Source organism: Ambystoma mexicanum, chromosome 7p (assembly GCF_040938575.1).
Source record: "Ambystoma mexicanum isolate Mex_15411 chromosome 7p, UKY_AmexF1_1, whole genome shotgun sequence".
NCBI lineage: Eukaryota > Metazoa > Chordata > Amphibia > Caudata > Ambystomatidae > Ambystoma > Ambystoma mexicanum.
This window is the reverse complement of record NC_090939.1, coordinates 834,905,296-834,927,238: the sequence shown is the minus strand read 5'-3', so window position 1 is coordinate 834,927,238 and position 21,943 is coordinate 834,905,296. Positions and strand designations below refer to the sequence as shown.

Here is a 21,943-nt window from a genome sequence, read left to right as displayed (position 1 = left end):
CAGACCTGCAGGCAGAATAAAAAATACACGCCCCGTGTATTCATGGAATTATTTGTGCAAAGTAACCATATTCGCAAGTCGCGGTCAGAACGCCCTGACACACCCACACACAAAGCATAAACAGCCAGATCAGCTACCTTTGCACGCTCCCTCTGGCGCGAATACATGCACCCTCAAAATAATACATGGGGTCATCCACAAGCAGGCCTGCATCTCGTAGACCCTGTATCAGGCTCCCCCGTAACTGTTTGCGGCATCCGACTAGCTGCGTATGAAAAAATCATAACTCGGTCTAAACTTGGGAAAATCTGCATGCAAACACCCGTAAACTGTTCCTTCACCCTGCTACACTGCGTATGTGCACCCACCCCTAACTTATATCAGAACCCCACGGTTGATTACACGCACCCTGAAATCCGACATGCAACCCCACCTCCGCACTGCAAATCATACTTGCAAGTGTACTTACGCCTGCCTTCGGGTGGCTTTTCATATGAAGGACTTGCATGGCCATTTCTCGTCCGAGAGGTTGCACGGATCGGATCAATGAATACGTCTCGTGCCACGCAATTGTGGGCGTGTGAAGGACTGCTTGCATGCCATCCCTGGGAACGTCCATGTTTTAGCATGTTCTTCCCCATTTTTGGTGTTCCGCCACCTTCCCTGCCTTCTGCACAAGCCACACCCAAGCTCTGCGTGGAGTCTCATGCAAGGCCCTCGACGGCTCACAGAGACGTGCCGAGCCTGCGTGAACTCCACGCAATTACAGGAAAAGTACAGCACATGTTTTGACAAATAGGGATTTGCGTGCAGAATGGCGTGCAAGTACCCTATTTTACATGCAAATAATGCCATGAATCGGGCCCTGTCTGTTTATACTTTGTAATATGCTGCACTCCTTACGAGCAAACTCTGAGTGCATACCTCTAAACCTTTTGATGAGTACTGGTTCTCTACTTCCCCCAGGTGACTCGTATGTTATGCTATTACAATGTTTCATCCCACATCCAGAATCTATTTCTGCAATCTTCCCCAAAAGTGAACTGTGAAATTTCAGGGATCACGTTTTCAAAAGTTTGGTGAGACATGAAACTTAATTCGGCATTTGTGCAGGTGCAAAAGGGCACCCATGAACCCTCATACTGTCTCCCATCGCCTCCCGTACCAACTCCCAGCACCGCAAGAAAGGTGTAAAAAGATTGTAAACCTTTTTACACATTTTCACTTAGAGCTATTAGGTGGTGCTTTCGCTCCACATGTAAGCCAAAACTATTGCATTACAGTACAGAAAGGGAGAAATTGCACATGAGGAGGGACACAAAGCTTGTGTTGTTTGGTTATTTTCCCCATGACTTTGGAAATCCCTTTGGCCATTCACACTCAGTTCCTGCCACTGCCCGCCAAAAACACCTCCTCATGGTAACTCTTTGTGTTCACTTAACTCAAGTCTTACCATCGAACTTTTCACTCGAAGTGCCTGCTAGTGTTTTCTCAAAGCAGTCTTCTGAGAGTTAATGGGCCTCATTACGACCCCGGCGCTAAACCATGGTGCTATTAGCACCATGGCCCATGCCGGGGTCCGCCATGGTGAATGGTGGAATTACCGCCCCATTCCAAGGTTGGCGGGGCGGTAATTCCCCATTCACCATGGGCCCTTCCCCATTCCCATTTTTGCCCTGTAGGCCTCAATGGGAATGCGGAAGGCACTAAGTATGGTGCTGCAAATTGCGGCACCTTACTTAGCACCAAGGTCCCTTTGCGGCACCCTACTTTAACGGCTGGTAAAACCAGCCGTTAAGGTCGGGTCCCGCAAAGGGACCTCGTAATTGGGCGCTAATAGGTTAACGGCACCGCAGCCTTTTACAGCGCCGTTAACCCATTAGCGCCTGGGTCGTAATGAGGCCCAATTACTTAATTGGAGTTGTATACATGCTACTGGTGTAATAAAAATGTCTTGACCGGGTCTTCCATCAGCCACTCGATTTATAAACACTCTGCATGTCCTTCACTGAATTCCTGTTAAAAAGCAAGCATTGGCAAGGCTAACCATTTTGTCTTGCGTATAAGTATTAGGCATTTGCCAGGCACTGCTACTAGATACCCATGTACTAGCATCATTTCGCACCTGCTACCATCAATGGCCAATTAATACCCGTAAGGCAGTGCATGGTAAGTGCCTTTCCCATGCCCAGACAAAGCCCAAATAGTGGCATTGCCAATCCTTGTTCCATAGTGGGCGTGCCTTCCAGGCCCCAATAGGGCATTGGGGTATGTTATAGGGCCCTGTAGGGAATGGAGTAGCCTGCCCTCTCTCTCTCAGGGCTCTAATTATTCAATCTATTTCTGCAATTGTCCGAAAAAGTGCACTGTGAAATTTCAGGGATCCCTTTTTCAAAAGTTTGGTGACAACGTGAAACTGAATTGGGCATTTGTGGGGGTGCAAACGAGGACCCCCGAACCCTCATACTGTATCCCATCGCCTCCCGTACCCACTCACAGCACCGCAAGAAAGGTTTAAAAAGATTTTAAACCTTTTTACACACTTTTACTTTGAGCTACTCAGTGTTGCTTTAGCGCCAACTATAAGCCTAAACTATTACATTGTGATACAGGAAGCGAGAAATGGCACATACGTGGGGACATAAAGCTTGTAGCTGTTGTTTGGTTATTTCCCCCATGGCTATGAAAATCCCTATGGCTGTTTACACAAACTGTGCACTAAAAGTGCTGCCAGTGTTTTCTCAAAGTAGTCTTCTGAGAGTTAATGACTTAATTGGAGTTGTATGCACGCTACTGGTGTAATATGCATGTCTTGACAGGTCTTCCGTTTTGGCTTGCGTATTAAGTATTAGGCATTTACCAGGCACTACAATAGCACCATTTTGCACCTGCTACCATCAATGGCCAGTTAGTATCCCTATGGCAGTGCATGTTAAGTGCACTTCCCATGCCTACACACAAGCCCAAACTGTTGGCATGGACAATGTTTGTTCCATAATGTGGGTGCCTTCCAGTCCCCCGTAGGACATGCAGTATGTTATAGCGCCCAGTAGGGGGTGAAGTAGCATGCCCGCTCTCTCAGGGCCCAAGAAGAAGAAGAAGAAGACCTCCCCCCTGCAGAGCACTCTATCCACATCTGAGGTTTTCATGCAGTTGGATGATGCCCTTAACACAATGGCATATGAGGACATGTGTCTCTTTCTAATTATACCCCTCCACCTGTATGACCCATATGTTCCCACCCTACCTCCTCAGCTAATTCACTGGCCCTCGTCAGCCTGTATTACTTGAATCCCTAGAACCTTACTTTCCATAAGCTAGTCGCCTACTACACCTCTGCTCACTTACATACCAAGGAAACGTTGCCCTTACGCACACCCTCATCTGCTTTGCATGCATCTTTCCTTGCATGCATATGTATTTGCTCAACTTCTCCTTTATAGGATACCGGCTGAGGATATCATACTGTATATCTGACGTAATGTAACGACTTACACCAAACATGCAATCTGTCAATTTGTATGACCGCATGCATGCTCTTTCATTATTCGGTTCTTGTACCACAGCATGTAAAAACGTGTTCAGAAGTTTTCATTTCTGCATTGCTATGATTATATATCTGCTCTTCTTCAGTACATGTTTGGTCCTGACCCAGACTACCATGTGTGAAACCTCAAATGCATGTAAAAGCAAAATAGGTTAAGACAATGTGTACAACCAGTCAGACAGACCTATCTCATTAAATCCACTGTAGCCCAGCTCTTGTCTGCTGAGTCCCAGCTCTTCAAGGTCCTTGCACTCAAACCCCATTGGGCATTTGTATCCTTCCCCATCAGGCGAGCAGTGAGTGTCTGGAATGGCCAAATTATTCCAGGTTACATTTCTGCAAAGACAAACATAGAACTTAAGCATTAAGCAATCATACACATACAAATGCAACCCACTATCTTGCAAATCGACATGCATATTGAGGCAATAGCAAATCAAATGCAATCAAAATAGACTGTAAAATTACAATCATAAAACTAATAAATAATTAAAACACCTAAAAAGGAAACATTACAAAAAAGTTGAGGATTCACACACATATAACTCTCACTGGACCAAATTTAGCCTATTCAATTCATAAGAAAAACACTCCAGAAACATTTTAAAAAATAACTATTATTGCTTTTTTTCTTCCCTGTAAACCCCCAGACCCACACCCGTGTCTAAATGCGCCTTGAAACACCATTTTGCTGTATAGGCACATTATACATACTCAATAAATAAAATAAAATAAATAAATAAATAAAGGTACTAACCTTTTACAAATAGAACAATTAAAAATATCTTTTTTAATGCATGCTGATTCATATAAGTGTGCCTGATTTTGGTAGCAACACGTAGCTATGTTAGTAGTGTTCTTGCAGTATGTGCAAACTCCACCGTTAGCAAGGAACAGAGGGCTGGGCGCCAAAGACCAGACTCTTTCAGTTCTATCCTCAAAGTTTTATTCCTAATAAATGCATAGGCCGGGTGAAAGGGTATAAAGTTCAGAAGGACTTCCCTAGATGACTGGCACAGAGGGCAGCTACTCTGATCCTGCCAGGACCAAGCAGCTATTACCGGTCTTAAAGGAAAGCCATTCCAGGTGCCTGCTACCGTAATTAGGCACCTGTCCTTCAAATAGTTACTTTGCATTAAATAACTCTGCAAGGATTTAGAAGACAATATAATATATCTATGTTTGGACGGTTGAGTTATTTCTGTATTTGTCCAAACAGCTTAAAAACCATGTTTAGTTCAATTAAATTAGCTTTCTCAATGGGGACTGTATTACTAAAGTGACTGTGTGCATTTACCCTTGAAAGAAAAATACGTAAAAAGCTAAATTATGGGACAGCAGGATGTCAAGGTTTAGTCAACAAAAATGTAAAAATAAAATAAGTTAAAATTGCCCTGCTATTGTTCCATATGCAAATCCAATATAAAAACTGGTTCCAAAGAGAGATCATCTTCAAGAAAGCAAAAGTTCAACTCAGAATGGGCCGCAACGCTGGCCATAAAACGAGGGACACCTAGAATTTCCTTTATGAAATTGTTCTCTGTAGTTTGTTGGGATGCAAGGTCTGAAAGGCCCCAAAAGGTTGAACCGTACTTTGCAATAGCCAAAGATTTTGACCTATACACCTAGAGAGCCATTCGCAGAGGTTGCACCCTGTAGGATTTCATGAGGTGACCCTTGACCCCCTATGGTCGGTTTCATTTTAGCAGCTGGTTTAATTGAATGAGCCTTGCCGCTGAGCCCAGGACTAAACCTCACTCCCAAATAGTCAAATGCAGATACCCAACGAGTTTTGCTGTCACTGGTGTAAATAGAGGGGTGTTCAATGGCTCGTCTTCCCTTGTAACATATCCATTAAGCAGACTTCTCTGCGTTAATCTTTAGATCTAGGGAAGTCATAAATATGGCAGATGCTGTTATAAATTGTCTGAGTGTATGAGGAGGTCATGCCGGAATCACAGTGTCAACTGCATATACCAATGCCAGAATAAACTGGTTACCAATTTTAGAAGCATCTGCACCAGTGCCAAGCAAAGCACTGAGGAGGCCATCAATCAACAGCAATCCCTCATGTTCAAATGTTGAGGGTAAAACACCTTATTTTAAAAAGACTCTTCTCATCAAAAGCGATTGTGCTATTACAGTGCCCAGACTTTGCCGGCCAGACAACCTGGTTCTTCGGCAAGGACCTTCTGCAACCAGCAAGACAAACCCTCAGCAGGAGCTGTCCTGGAAATAAGAAATTAAAAGGTACACCCTATACAAAAGGAGTAGGCTCAAACCATAGTTTGCATGTCAAAGGGCATTTGATGCTATGGCCATGGGAAATGGGTGGAGTTGGTGTAGTCAGGAGGAGCTCAACACAAGTGGGGAAGAGCTGCACCGTCTTGTTTCTCTTTGTATCTTCCTTCCTGTCCCCTTCACTTCTATTAGCACAACGCACTTGGGGTGTGATGTTAAAAAGCAAAGACCACTTGTCACAAGAACCGGGATTGGATGCCTTAGAGTAGGCTTGCTTGTGTCCAATCACCTGTGGACTTTTGCCTATAAAAGGGAGGGTCTTCCACCCCTTCTTTGATTCATCGATGGACTTCGTAAAATCAAGATAATTTTATATTTTGGCAATGATCCATAGGAGGGCCCAAAAACAAAGTACTGATCATTGGTCAATAATGGTGAGAAAATATTTGCAAAACAAGTTTAACTGGTGAAGTATCAAGAAGTGGCTAGAGGAGACCCAGTGTGGTAGCCTAACAAAACAAACGCTGGTTGGTTACACTCTAGAGGCGTCTTCTGTTGTCATTATATTTCTGGACCAAGATGAAGAAAAAAGTAAATCCTTTGCCTGAATGTAGACCCACTAGGCATGTACTGCAACCATCCGCTCAGTGTAGAATTCCCTCACTAGGCAGTGGTCAGAAAACTGTGCTGCTAAACAACGGAGGGTTCCAGCGTCCAAATGAAGTGCTGTTTGTAATGCAAAGACGTTGTTCTTAATGGGATGGTGCCAAGCTGAACAAATCTATGTTTAAATATAAAAGTGTTTGGTGACCTTCCAACCCACATATCTGCTGAAGGTTTATGTTATGTTTTATACACTTAGAGCGCGCACTTTCACCTGAGGGCATCCTGACGCGAGTAAAGGAGAGACATAGACTAGACCTTAAACGCAACCCTCTGGGCAACCGGGAACAAATGGAGGGCCCGAAGCACAGGGCTTATACGAGCACCGTAACGAGAGTTTGTAGCCACCCTGGCTGCTATGTTTTGCAGTAGTTGGAGGCGATGTATAGCTCCCAGAGGCTGTGCCACGTAGAGGGAATTACAATCGCTGTTACAATTGGTAATTAACAAAGCCACCATCATAGGTCGTAGGTGTGCGGATAGAAAGGGGAGCACTTCACGCAGCACTCTGAGAAGAAAATGCCCCGTTTTACATACCAAGCTAATCTGAGGTGTCAACGATAGAGTGGATAACAAAAGAATCCCAAGGTTCTTCACCACCGTCACTGGGTTGGGAAGGACACCCAACACGGAGGGCCAGAAGGAAGAAGTCCACAAAGCAGGAGAAGAGGGAGAACCCCCCACCATCACTTCAGTCTTGTCCCCATTCAGTTTAATCCAGTTCGCACTCATCCAATCTCCCACTGGCGACAGACACTCATGCCAGCTCGGTGCCAGCTCGAGAGGTACCGAAGCTGAGTAGTGAGCAACAACTGCTCCCTATGGTTTGTTATTTGGTACTGAATGTAGCACTTTTTCTTGATGCAATGTCTGTTGTCCATTTCATTTTTTATGGACAACTGCTGCTTGGCCGCTGGCTCAGAATATCAATCCAATATTCAAAGGTCAATCCTCAGGCTAGATTCATTTGGGGTTCCTCATCAGATGCTAGTAGACATACAACATTATATGCCTCTTAGGCATTGCCGCCAAGGTGTTCTTCCGAGGAAAGTGCTCACATATCTCCTTCAGAATGGTATTCCCAGAAGCAGGTGAAGGGCTGGTTTCTTAGATCGTAAGGCGCTATAATGGAAACCTACTGTCAAGGTTGGACTGTAGAAGACTTGAGCTCTTCCTCAGCCCTGCAGTGAAATTGCTTTGATGTCTTCGGGAAGCTTCAAAAGGGCAGCTGCGTATTTTGTATGCAACATTATGGAAGGTAAACGTGGAGAATTCACTAGGGCATTCAAGGCATTGCTCAGGAATCCCCATCACCCTGGACCTTGTCCCCTAAAACAGCAAGGAAGGGAGGGTGGGGTCCTACATAGATTCTTTGAACTCAAATGTCCCATCTGACCTAAGAACAAAAATGTAGAAAACACGAAGAGAAGTATTGTGGCCATAATGACCACGAGGGATACACAGGAACCTGTGAACGTTAAAATGCCAGCCTCATTGCAATTAACAAATAGAGAGAGTGGGGGGCTTTCGATTTCTGGAGTGCAGCAGAGGCTAAGCGAGTCTAGGACAACTCCACACCACTCATCATATTTGTTACTTCCTACAAACATATGGGTAGTGGAAGCGAAATACAAGTCCATCAAACGGTTTATAGTAATAAAATCGAATGACATATATGTCGAAAGTCATAATGTCGAAATAAAAGTCGAAAAAAAAAGAAGTACCAATTTTTTTTTAATTGATTTTTGTTTTCGAAATGGGGGGTTCCCCCAACCCACCTTTTTTAATTTTGTTTGTGTTTTAACCTTTTTTTTTACTCCCAGAACCCAAAATAAAGATACAATTAAAAAAGAAAACATTCGATTTTTTTTTCGACTTTTTTTTTCTCGACATTTTTTCTCGACATCTTTCGACATAATGTTTTCGACTTTTTGATTGCACACCCATCAAACCCTCCAAATTATTATACAGAGAGACATCACATGACCTCAAACCCCAAAAGTGGTTATTTACACATTTTTTAAATAATCTCTGAAAACCCAATGCTGCAGCTTATTAACTAACAGTGATTGATCATATGGACATACAAATCCTACCAAAGCTCGAAATTGTTAAAGCCATATCACGTTTGCAAACAACAATGGCTGAATCACATGGGTTCAAATTCAGTCCATGTAGCTTGAGAATTAGAGCATTGGTATTGCAACTGACACCTCTTGGTATTGCTAAATGACATCCATGCCAATTCACAGCGCCGACACACACAAAGGGAGAAACATACATAGACAGCATTTGGGGTAGAGGGAGGATGGATGGGCTCCATGGGGCTCAATAGAGGTGCTGCACAGGCATTGCCTCCTGTGTGTGGGGTGCCCATTTGCCTGCCGTTCAGCAAGCAGTGTCCAGCGACGTCATGCCACAGGTCTGATCTGGCTATGATCTTGGTGCGGTCCTCACTACTACTGCAACACACAATGACTCGCACTGTGGAAGCGCATTCATGCAGAGCTCCCAAACTATCCCATGAAGCTCGGCGAGGTGAAGCTAACAAGTGACAAAGGAGTGGCACCCTCAGACTGTCAGTTGGAAGATGTTGGATCTGTAGTTAAAGTGGCACAGGGCGGTGGGTTATTGGTGCTGCTCGTGGCATCAATCCTCTTCCTGCCTACTGGGAGCAATAGGGCAACTGGAAGTGGCACATAGGACGGGTGTGCTACTGAAAGTGTTCAACCTTTAATGAATGCCTGACATGTGGTGATTAACAAATAACTGGGCCTTGCCTGGCCATGATGGTGAGCGTACAGTGAGTATCACGTGATGCTCAGGATATTAGCCTATTTGACCTAAAACAATTGACCTAATGAATACATTTGATTGAATTTTGCATGGGTGATTTGGCCTTCGGGGCAATTTGGTTGCATATATTGTGGAGAGTGGGGGTTGCGGAGGTGTCCCCTGCTCCCCATGTTTGATATTTTGCAATTTGGGGGTGCAGGGGTGTCCCCCACTTCCTTAAAATTGGAGGCGGGGACAACATTTGTTTTTTTTATTTCAAATGAATGTTTATTTAAATTGGGACCTGGGCAGATAAATTGCGGTAATTTTTCCGCAATCAAAATAAATTCGGTCAACCACACCCACACCATGCTGAGAACTGGCGTTTAGTATGAACAGAAAGATGATATTTGGTGTGATAGATGTTTGTATTTGTATTTGCATTTATTTGAGCTTATAAAGTGTTTTCACCAAAGCACTGTACATTTTAGATATAACAGTACAAAACAGTCCATAATGATACAATTGATATGGTAGAATGAAAAGAAAAATGATGCTGCATCAGTTAAATATTATTGGAGAAGATGGTCTTTGATGCAAGTGCAGAAGAAATGCTACGAAGTAGTAGAGTGGATAGTTGCAGGGCAAGAGTTCCAGAGTTTAGGTGCAAGGAGTGAGAAGGAGTAGAAACGTGAAGAGGCACACGGAGAAGAGGGAGCAGCAAGGATGAATTGGGATGTTGAGCATAATGTGCGGGGTAGGGTGTATGATGAGATAAGAGAGGAAAGATGGGGACGAGAGGGACCATGAAAACACTTAACCACAATAACAAGAAAGTGAAATAAGAGACAGAGGAACAATGATGGGAGAAGAGGTGATAGATGTGCCTGGACGAGTCCACAAGAAGTCAAATAGCAGCATTATAGATAGCACGAAGCAGCATGAGATGGGAGCTAGGAAGGCCATCACAAATTAGAACAATAGTCAATCCGAGAAAAAATGTGTGAAATAATAGCAAGTTTACTAGCAGAGAAAGATTGAAATGGGTCAAGTGGGACAGAGATTATAAAGATGATAACAACCCATCCTGGCGATTTTAGATATGTGGGAAGAAAGGGAGAGAGAGGGCTCAAACATGACACCTCGATTTTTTGCGGAAGAAGAAAAGGCAAGGGTGGTAGGAAGGAAAAGCAAAGAGGATGGAGGTAGAGGGGTGGACGAGTGCTAGTGGGACAAAAGAGTGACTGAGTTCTAGTAGAGTTGAGATACAGAGAGTGGGATGTTACCCATGATTGGATAGCAGAGAGGCAGCTAGATACCGTAGATGGAGAATGATGAGAAGGAATAGATGGTTTGGGTGTCTTCAACAGAGAAGTGGCAGGATAGATTGAAAGAAGAGATCAGATAGCTGGATATTATAAAGAGAAAAAAGAAGGGGGCACAGGACTAAGCCTTGAGGGACTCAATTGTGTAGACAGAACACGAAGTAGAAGGAGACCAGGAGACTGAGTAGGAGTGGCCTGACAGATACAAATTAAACCATTTAAGGACTGAGCCAGTGAACTCATGGGAGGACAGTGTAGACAGAAGGAAAGAGTGATTAACAGTGTGGAAAGGCACAGATATATCCAGAAAGATGAGTATAGAAGGCTGCTTAGAGCGACGTGCACAGAGAAGAGAGTTAGTGAGGTACGAGGTACAGATGAGCAGTTTTGGTAAAGTGCGCAGGACGGAAACCAGAATGGAGAAAAGGCAGAAGTAAATGTAAAGCTGAGCTTGGAGAAACCTCTAAATAGACAGCATTCTCTAGGAGTTTAGAGAGAAAAGGAAGGAGAGAAATAGGTCAGACTTCCAGAATGGTAGGATTAAGATTGTATGGGAATAATAGTGGCATGTTTGAAAGAGGATGGAAAAGAGGCTATAGAAAGGGAGATGTTCATTAGACAAGTAAGGTTCGGAATGAGATGGGGATAGATGGAGGGAATAAGAGAGGGGTTAGGGGCTCAGGAGTGGAGGCACTTGGGTTGGCATGTGAAAGAAGACCAACAGTGTCTAAGTCAGTTAAAAGGATGAAGGAGGAGAGAGAAGGACGGTCACAGGTGGAATGATAAAAGGATGGTGAAGACGAAGAAAGAAAAGAGGAGTGAACGACCAAAACATGGGCCAAAACCTTAACATTTAAAAAAAACAGCAAAATTTGAGGAGGATATTGATGATGATAGGGAGGGGTCTCTGGAGTCGGGGAGAAGGATAGTGTTAAGAAGTTGACAAAGACAATGCGGATGGTGCGACAAATAAATAGTAAAATCAGAGAAATATAAAATCTACAGTTGAAGCCACTTCTTCTCCCCATGTACATTTTTGGTTTGCACTTCAGACAGTTTGGCCAGACTGCTGCTTACTTGATTTGACAATAATGTGTTGATGCTGCGTGTGGGGCAGGTGATGAGTTGTGTGGCATCTTAGGAGGTGAGTGAAATGAGGTTACTGTTTAGTAAGGGAGTTCTGCCTGCATGGGAACTACCATGGTTGAAGTCGCCGGGGTAGATGTTGGTGTAAGGGAAGCTGGGGTTGTTAGTAGTGAAGTCAGCGCAGTCACTGTGGAAGTTTGGATTGTGTCTTGGCAGGCGGTACCCGAGGTGGATAAAGGTGGGGTGTGGGTGTGATGGAGGGGTGCAAGTGAGAGAGAGAAATTCAAATGAAGTGTGTAGGGTGTCTGGAGTTTACAAGCGCGACTCTGTTTTTCTAAATGATGGCAATTCCAATACATTGTTTGTGAGGCTGGTCTATTTGGTGGATGAGATAGCGTGGGGGAATCATGTCAGTGATGATTGGTGTGTGGGGAGTATGAGCCCTTTTTCTGTAAGAAAAGAGTATGGGCCTGATCACAACTTTGGCGGTAATGCCGGTGGTGTTACCACCGGCTGTATTAGCCCTACCGCCGGATCACGAGTTCAGCGGTAATGTTAATCCCCATTGCCCATTGAGCCCATTGGGGAATTTTTGTGCTCTTACCGCCAGCTCAGAGCTGGGGCGAAATCCGCCGAAGTCCTGATTTGGCGGACCCTTAAATCCGGCGGTAATAGCGCTACCGCCGGATTTAAGGGTTACCGCCAAAGTCGTGATCAGGCCCTATGTCTGGAGAGTGTGTACTAATTATGATTTCATGTGTGTGTAGGTGTAGAGTAGCAGATGAGCAGAATGCAGGTGTATTTCATCAGTTGTTTCAGTGGAGTGTTGTGTTGGAGTTTGATTTGTATGTTGTTTGTGAGCTTTTTGTGTGTCATGTTTTTGGCACCAAGTGGCAAACAGGGGCTAACAGGTGGAAAGGATGTAAATAAAGAAAAGATAATTGTGGGAGCCCTTAGCTCTGTTTGCCCTTAGATACGGATGGTCGAGTGAATGGACTCCCTCGGGACAGTGCTTAAACTTTAGCAGGAAACCGATACAAACAGGAAACAGAAAAGAAGTCCTCTTTTCACACTTAAAGCAGCAGCAGCAGGATCACATAATGCAGGTAAGGAGCTGGAGGAAGAGGTGCAAAGGGAGATTCAGGATGTAAAATGGACGCCTTTAGGCGGAAGGGTGTAAGGTCTATCACTGCCTGTCCCTCCGTAAATCTCCTTCTTTCAGCTACTCAAATCTCTTGTTTCATCAATTCTCCTGCTAGAAGTTGGCGTCGCACTTATCAGAACGGTAACATAAGTGGTAATATACCGTATCCCTTTCCACTCCCATACAAAAGAAATGAATATTTAGGATAGCACAACTTTACATGCCGTTTTTCTGATATACTTCTTGCAGTGTACGGCCTAATAGCGAGGAGAGAATCAGTTTACCACATAGGGTAATCTGAGGAATATATCTGGATTACTCATAATAAAGTGGTTAGCTTGTTTATGCACGTGTTCAGTGTCACTATCTATACATTGAGTGTTTTATTTTGCTTCTTATATTTTTAGAAGTGACGTGTTATTTTATATTTTAAGTTGCTTACGAGTTTAGCATTGGTGGCTCTGATTGGGGCACCTTGGAAGTATCCCACATCACGGCCTCTTCCCAAGCGCAGCCCCATTAACACCCGAGCAAAGCAGTAGTGGGCGCTAATACTTATCCCTCTAAGTCCTTTTTCTGTACGGATGACATCATGCTCATCAACATAGACAACAGACTTATCCAGAGTGCCATTGGTGCGCAGATGTAAAAGGTAAGGTTCCCTTTGTTGTATTAAACAGGTACTTAGCACCTGGTCTGCTGTTTGCAGAAGCTAGTTTTGTGTTCAATCCCACAGAACTCGCATGGAAATTAAAACAGAGTATGTGAGTGGCGATTATGGCGGAGGTGTGCGTACAATGAAGCATGCGGGTGCGAGTGACAACAGTGGGTCACAGGTTGGAGTCGGAGTGAGGGAATGTAGTGGGGACAGTGGTGGCAGGTACCCAGCAGGGCAGCTGAACTCCTGAGAGACAGCAGGCTCCATGGCCAAACTGGTGAATATTTCACAGAACACCTTGATCCTGACTATCTCCTAGTATTCCTATACCTCGCCCTAGTCACTAATGAGGCTTAATTGCCCAGAACCCTAGTCAATGGTCTTGAGCAAAGCAGGATGCCTTCAATGATGGTCAAGGGCCATTAACCCCCATTAGTACTCCCAATTGCATGTGCTAAAGTTACCAACATCCTTCTACCAGGGCAGGTATCACGTTTATCGTTTGCAAAGATTGTGGAACAGTCGGAATATTTCTGCCACCCATACAGGAAAAACATTATAAGAAAGAAAAGAAAAAAAATGTCCACACAAAAGAAATACACCCACAGATGCAAACAGACAGAGGAAATTGCCCCCTTTGATTGGAAGCTGATCAAAAGAATTATGGAGTGGTGTAGCAGGGACTAGGAAAACTCAGCAAAGAGGTTGCATAAGCAAAACAAACAGACAGAGGAAAAGCCCCCCTTTGATTGGAAGCTGATCAAAAGAATTATGGAGTGGTGTAGCAGGGACTAGGAAAACCCAGCAAAGAGGTTGCATAAGCAAAACAAGCATAATGTATGCATAGCATATGTGACCAAACCGGCAAGGTGCACAGTAGAAAGAAACATTGTGCGAGGGAACTAGAAAATCAGGCAGGGGACAGAGTGACTTACTGCAAGGCAAAGGTAATAATGTATATAAAGAACGAGGTTCATGCTCACAGCCAAACGAATCCACCGAGTTGCAGGTTAGGGACAGCAGTCAATCCCTGCGTTACGAGTAACCTAATTGGCTGCAGCTCACTCTGTGTTCCAGAAAGGATGATAAATATGTGTTATTACTGTCTGCCAGAGGCAACTGGAATTAGTGGAATTAGCTGTGACAAATTGACTTCTGCCTGCCCTGCAGGATTCCAAGGATGAGCAGTGGCTAAATCGCGAACTCAGCCCTCACACTTATACAACCCAAGAGCCAACACGATCATAAAGGCAAAACAGGCACAGTCAAGAGATATACCTCCTTTGCGTTTTGTAGTAACGTGTGCCGAGGGAAGGCTATACTCTTAAGAGGGGTGCAAATGTGGTCCACTAGCAACCCAAACAGGGAAGTATAACAGTCCAACATGAAGGATTATCCAATCAAGGTTCTACAAAAATATATACCCTTTAATTAAACATACTGTGTACAATATTAACTAATTAGAAAAACACTACACAAAACCCACCTCTGAGGAAAGAACACAGACTAAGCCAAGATAGTAGATGTAGCACTCCTGGTAATGAATCAGGGGTGAAAGGCAAGCAAAAGCAAGAATGTTCTTGAAAAAGGATATGTACTTTCGAGCATAAAGGTTTCAAAGTGACCTAACCCGTCTCTAGGGCCCAAAAATGGAAGAAGAGGGGAAGTCATTAGTACCTTCTTTACAGTTCTTGGTGGTTCAGCTGCACCGAACGAAACCTTTTGGTTCCGTGCGAAGATTGGGAGAGATGGAAAAGTCAGCAATGGTCCCACACCACTTAATAAAAGGCTGATACTAACCTGTGAGGCAGATGAAGAGCCTCAATTCAGTCTGGGCGGTGGGGCTGTCCCAATCCTTGACCTCCTGGACTTTGGCCTGGAGAGGCTGATTCTTACCACCACCTATTTGGTGACCCCGGAAAGACACAGTACCTTGTGCTATCTGGCACTTGGAGGCCTTGATAGTCAAGCCAGACTTCTGCATGGCTTGAAGCACATGTTCTTGGAGGCATACATGGTCTTCCCATGTGTTGCTGAATAGCGCCACCTCGTCTAAGTAGGCAACACGGAAGTCTTCCAGCCCCAAAAGCAGCTGGTTCAACATCCTCTGGAAGGTGGCAGGGGCATTCTTCAAACCAAAAGCCATAACCGTGAACTGATATTGCCCGTCCGGGTTGGAGAATGCAGACCTCTCTTTGCCGACCTGCCAGTACCCTGCTGTGAGGTCAAAGGTACTCATGACCTTGGCCGCGCCTAACTGATCAACAAGTTTGTCAGTCCAAGGGATGCAGTGTGCATCTGTCTTCATGACAGACTTGAGCCTCCGATAATCGACGCAAAAAATCAGACCTCGGTTTTCCCTGCCACTGGACTTTTTGGGGACCAGTACCACTGGGCTAGCCCAGGGGCTGCGGGACAGCTCGATCACCTCATTGATGGTGCATTTGAACTTGTTGGATATATGGTGAATCCTACTCTTCACCGGTTTACTGTCTCCAGTGTCGATATTATGGACACACCAATCAATCTTCCTGGGAGTCAGTAAGAGCAGTCCCTCGGGCGACCCATGCAATTAGTTGGGAAGGGATCAGTCTCTTCCTCTGTCTCATCATCCATGACCAGAGCCATCACTAAGTCATCACAGCTGTAATGGGGTTTAAGCCAGATGACATGCAAGACATTGGGGTCATTACGAGGTTGGAGGTAGCCATGGTGCTACTAGCACCATGGCTACCCCCCTACCGCATTCCGGGTCCGGGTTCCCGAAATAGGGACTTACCGGGTCATTCCAACCTTGGAGGACCCGGTAAATCCCCATTCCGGGAACCATTCCCCATTCCCATTCGAGCCCCCATAGGGCTCAATGGGAATGGGGATGGAGCTAATAACGGTACCGCAATTTGCGGTACCGTTATTAGCTCTGAAGTCCCTTAACGGGTCCCTTCCATAACGCCTGGTAAAACCAGGCGTTATGGAAGGGACCCGCCAAGGGACCTCGGAATAGGGTGGTAAGGGATTACCGGCACCGGTGTCCTTACCGGTGCCAGTAATCCCTTACCACCTATCTCGTAATGACCCCCATTGTATTGTATTGTATTGTATTGTATTTTGTTATTTATATAGTGCTGTTTCCCCACTTGTGTGGCCTCAATGTGCTTTTTCCTTTGTTGACCACCCTTGGTGACCGTAGTCGATGTGGTAAGAGATTCTAGAGGATTATCTTAGATGTGTGTGTGTGCATGTTTGCCATTCTAAGACTTGGGTGGCTGGCAAGGCTCGACTAAGCAGCCCAGTAGCAGTCAGACACGTGGGTGGGTGCTCTTGAGGTTAGATATAGATTGCTGTTGTTGGGAGTTTATGTGAGGCCAGCTATTCCGGGTGGTGGTCACTTTATGCTAGTGGCAGAGATGTTGTTGTATGTCAGGTGTTTCAGTCTGGACGGCTATGTGTGAACTAGGCTGGATGTGCTTAGCCGTAGACGTGTTCTATTGTGCATGGATGTTTGGCCGTGCCTGTGGCCTGTGGCCACGCTAGTGGTGTGAGCAATACATACTGTAGGCTGTGGGAATTGCTTGTTTGTCTGGGTCTAGAATTGAGAGTCCATCGGCTAGACTAAATACAGAGACGTAAAAAACCCAAGTTGTGTCCAGGACTAAACCCAGCTAGATTTGAGAATCCTGTATAGTGGGAGAGAGGCCTACACCTAACAATGCAATTTGTGTACAAGACTAAACACAGCAACCTAACAAAGTAAGTTGTTTACGGGAATAAACACAGCTAGATTTGAGAATCCTGTATAGTGGGAGAGAGGCCTACACCTAACAATGCAATTTGTGTACAAGACTAAACACAGCAACCTAACAAAGTAAGTTGTGTACGGGAATAAACACAGCTAGATTTGAGAATCCTGTATAGTTGGAGAGAGGCCTACACCTAACAATGCAATTCGTGTACAAGAGTAAATACAGCGACCTATCAATGTAAGTTGTGTAAGGTACTAAACACAGCTAGATTCAGAATCCTGTATAGTGGGAGAGAGGCCTACACCTAACAATGCAATTCGTATGCAGAAAGTTTTAGCTTTTTTGGTTAGTGGGTTATATGTTTTGCAGCTAATCTTCACAGTATGGCTGAATGTCTAGATTTCGGGGATCCTGTATGGCTAACATTCACAGTTCTGTCCAAGTGTGGCACATGCCAGCATCCACAAATCTGCCTGTCAGTGTGAGAGAGGCCCACACCTAACAGAACAATTTGAGTACAATCCTTAACACTACTAGACTTGAGAGTTCCTCATAGTGGGAGAGAGGCCTGCTCCTGATAAAACAGTTGAGTACAATACTAAACACAGCTAGATTAGAGAGTTCTGTATAGTGGGAGAGAGGCCTACGCCTAATAGAACAATTGAATGAAATGCAAGAGACAGCTAGATTTGAGGGTCAATTGAACAGTTGAGTGCAATGCTAGACACAGCTAGATTTGAGAGTCCTGTATAGTGGGACAGAGGCCTACGTCTAATAGAACAATTGAGTGCAATGCTAGACACAGCTAGATTTGAGGGTCAATTGAATAGTTGAGTACAGTGCTAAGCACAGTTAGATTTGAGAGTGTGGGAGGGAGGGAGGGAGGCAGTGGAAAATAATCACAGTGTTTTAGATAAGTGTGCTTAAGCGGCTAGGATTCCAGGGTAGAGTAATTGCTCTACTCCCAACCCTGGCCACTCTTACCGTACTGGTCCTAGTTGTTGCTGGTTGATGGCTGGCCAATGGCTTCCCCTGCGGGCAGCTGCTGACACGTTCTGGAGCCGCCTCTGTGGGAGCCGTCCTTTGATACACATGATGAATCTGCCTCTTAAATACTCTTCAGGGGGAAAGCCTCAGGATACCGTGTGCCATGATCACGCACAACCAAGATATACAGCTTTCCTGAGGAGGTTTGCAGATCGAAAGACCCACAATGTCCATACGTATACCCTCAAAAGGCCGCCTGACCACCTCGTATTTTCAACAACAAAAAGCTTCTGGGGATCACAGAAACGTGATTTTCTAATAACTACACAGCACGTCTACACATTATCCTTCCAAATCTGCATAAAAGCAGGAAATGCAGGGTATGTAAGGAGAGGTAATATTCTATCTAGAAAACTGTACATGTTAAAAGATAACAACGAAAGAATACTCAGCCTTCAATCATATAGCAAAGAAATGCAGACCTAATCCAAAAGTTGCATCTCTCCCCCGCCCCCTCCCCTCCTCCTCACATTCTCTTTTCCTCTTCCCAACTCCCCATTTTTCCCCACAGCCGCAATCTTGGCCTTCACATCTACTTCAACCTCTCCCTCCACATCTCCCTCACTGCCCGCTCTTGCCGCTTCCACCTCTATAACATCCGTAAAGTCCTTCCCTTTCTTTCCTCCCATGCTACTAAACTCCTCATTTCCTCCCTCATCTTCTCTAGACTATTCTACTGCTCCTCTCTTTTCTTTGGTCTCCCATCTACTCATCTATCCCCTCTTAAATCCATCTACCACTATAGAAGACGCCACATATAAAAGTGCTCAAGAGATCCTCAATGACAGGAAGGTAGTAGGCTTCACTCAAACTATGTTTAGCCCTACTCGCTGGAGAGGACATGCATTTGATGTACTGTTCAGCTGGTATCTTGAGAGCACTTCCACAAAAACCAGTGAACAATACTGGGTGAGCCACCACCTAATCAAGGGTGAGATCAGTCTGCCTTTAACTAGTAACTTCCAAGAGTGTAGGAACCAGGGTCGGACTGGGCCATAAAATTGTCTCGGGCACCAATGAAAAAGTGTCCCACAGTTGCAAATGACAATTCATTCCTTTTGTGACACTGTTTGAGTAGTACCCAAGGTGGAGGTTCTTGATCAAATGTGATGTAAATTGTGCATGTTAAAGAGTATTTATTCAGTAACACTGGTCAAAACTACTAGCTGCGTAGTCAAGTAGCTCATCAAACTGGCCACAATGGCCAAAAAAGTGGCCCACTTCGACCAAAAAAACTTCCCCACATCAGCATTTTGTGTTTTTGGTTCAGCCATGGGCCTTTTGCCCTATAAGCCAGTCTGAGCCTAATAGGAACCCCCAAAACACCTTCCGGTGACCTCTCAGAGTAATAGCAAGCAGCATTTTGCATTAGCCTCCTCATACCCCTCCTCAACTTTGGGTGGCCGGAAGAAATACTCAAAGTGAACCAAGCAGAGCTTAAGAGGGCCGTCCAAAAAATAACCCCAATAACAGGATAGAAACCCAGCATGGAAACACATGATGTAAACTAGAATTAGCTATAATCAAGAAAGAAGAGAGTAATCTACAGAGAAAATGGAGTGCCACACATTTTCAGGAGGACGCGATAATCTGCCTTTGAAAGGCAAGAGCATACATACTATTTATCAACGGAGCCAGAAATAGACACTACAATGACAGAACCCTTGACCCGCAAAACAAGGGGCATCTTTACAATCAACAACAAACATCTCTAACTGTGGGCAAAAGAAAAATGTGGTAATACGCATGCAAAAATCCATAGACAACCTCTCCATGTTTTCAGAGAAAATATCATGAAATGCCAAAGAAACTGGAGTGACACTAATGACCCTCCAGAAGAGGCTCTTAGTAGCAAGAGACTCAGCGGCTAGTTCTGAGCTCCATATCAAATAGGAAAAGTGTCATTCCACATGAACACCACTTTTCTTATTTGTGCCATGGTCTGTATCTAAATTAGCATAGGCCCGTAATACATAGCAAACAGAAAGTGTTGTTCAATCACAAAATGCTGCTTTTCTGATTTTTACATGAGCTCAGAATCAGCCCCTGAGTCTTCTTTCCATGAAGGAGTTCCTACCCATGAAAGAGACAGACATCATACGATTGGTCAGCACAATGAATGCATCAACCAAGCTTTGATTACCTTGTGCCCAGTATGAATAATTAAGGACAAAATCCACATGCTTGCACCATGTTTAGAAAAACTGTGCAACACTGCTGCTCGGTCTGGCACAATTTACGCTGGATCGCGAGTAGCAACATAGCTGTAATTCCCCATTCCCCATGGGTCCATTGGACCCAATGGACCAGAGGCGCTAATAATGCCGAAAAGGCAGGGTTGGACTGGCCGCATCGGCCGATCGGCCACTGGCCGGTGTACTTTGAGAACTGGGGGCCGGTTTTTCGTGAAGCCACCCCCTGGGCCGTTTTTTTTTTTAAATTTACTGTTTTTTTTTTTAAATTTACTGTTTGTTGCACGGCACTGGCAGTGGCTAGCAGTGGCAGACAGGTGCCATGGGCGCTGCGCTGCTTGCGTGAGAGTGTGCCAGCGCTGCCGGGCCCGGGCCGTGTTTTTTTTTTTACATGTTAACTTTGCATCGACTCAGCAGGGCCGGCCAGGCTGGCTGCTGCTGCCTCGCTCGCACTCGCACTTCAGGCGCAGGAAACTGACCCACCGACTGCAGCAGGGGGGGGGGCGGGCAGGGGTCAGGCTGGCTGTCACGCATCAAAGCAAGGTAACAACACACACGTTGTTGTTACCTTGCTTTGATGATTTGATAAAGCAGGAGGAAGCAGCACATTAATTAGCAAATTTGCATGATGCCATCGTGCATTATAATTTATGCATCATGCAGATGCACCGTGCAGCCATGGCATGGACGTAGATGGTGCTCACTGTCACTAGTGCTCACTCCCTCGCCTTGTGGGCCTGGGGGGCCGCCCCCCGGCTCGCCGTCGTCGCTCTGCTAATGAAATTAGCAGGCCTGCGCCGCCTGCGGCCTCCTCCTGCCGCCAGGGCTGGGCCGGGGGGCTGGACTTGGGCCCAGGCCCCCAGGGGGCACAGCACACAGTCTGGCGCCGGCCTCCTCCACGCCCGCCCGGGCCCAACAAGTTGCTTTCAACTTTTCAGGAGAAGGTGTTGCCCTTTGTGCAAAGTTGAAACAACTGTTGTGCCTGGGCGGGGCTGGGCCGGGGACTCTCTGGAATATGGATGTGGCTCAGGCTGCGGCGCTGTCCCAGACTCTGTGTCGCCGGGCGGCGGGCCGCGGCAACTACCTAGAGAATAAATTGGGCGTTCGCGGGCCTCTCTCTCCACCATGATCAGATCATCCCAGAGACGACTCGAGTACGAGAGAGAGACAGAGACAGCAGCGAGACCGCAGACGAAGTTCAGCAGGAGGAGCCTCCACCGTCCGAGCCAGGCTGCTCAGGTAAGAGATGCATGCACGGTGCACGTGCACATGACCACGGTGGGGCTCTGAGTCTGACCCCTGCCCGCCCCTTTACACTACAGCCGGGGCGGGGAGGTGTAGTAGGGCCCCTGGAGGCTGGAGCCCAGTTTGAGCTTAGCAGCTAGCTTAGCTAACTCTCTTCTTGGTGGCGGCCGCCGGCCGGCGCCGCGGGTGCTGGCGGCGGGCCACTGCTGGGCTGGCTCGACTCGAGTCGAAGAAGTGGGGCATATTTGTCTCGGACTCACTCGGGCACGCCACGCAC

At 45.7% G+C, this 21,943-nt stretch overlaps 1 protein-coding gene across 2 annotated transcripts in view; it reads right to left on the bottom strand.

The window, feature by feature from the left end:
* NALCN (sodium leak channel, non-selective) overlaps positions 1 to 21,943 on the bottom strand; it is a 3,431,684-nt gene that overhangs the window by 2,567,882 nt on the left and 841,859 nt on the right. For both annotated transcript variants that reach the window (XM_069637002.1, XM_069637001.1), the window contains one exon: positions 3,732 to 3,883. In XM_069637002.1, the coding sequence (XP_069493103.1) occupies positions 3,732 to 3,883 (152 nt within the window). The remainder of the gene's footprint in view (positions 1 to 3,731; positions 3,884 to 21,943) is intronic.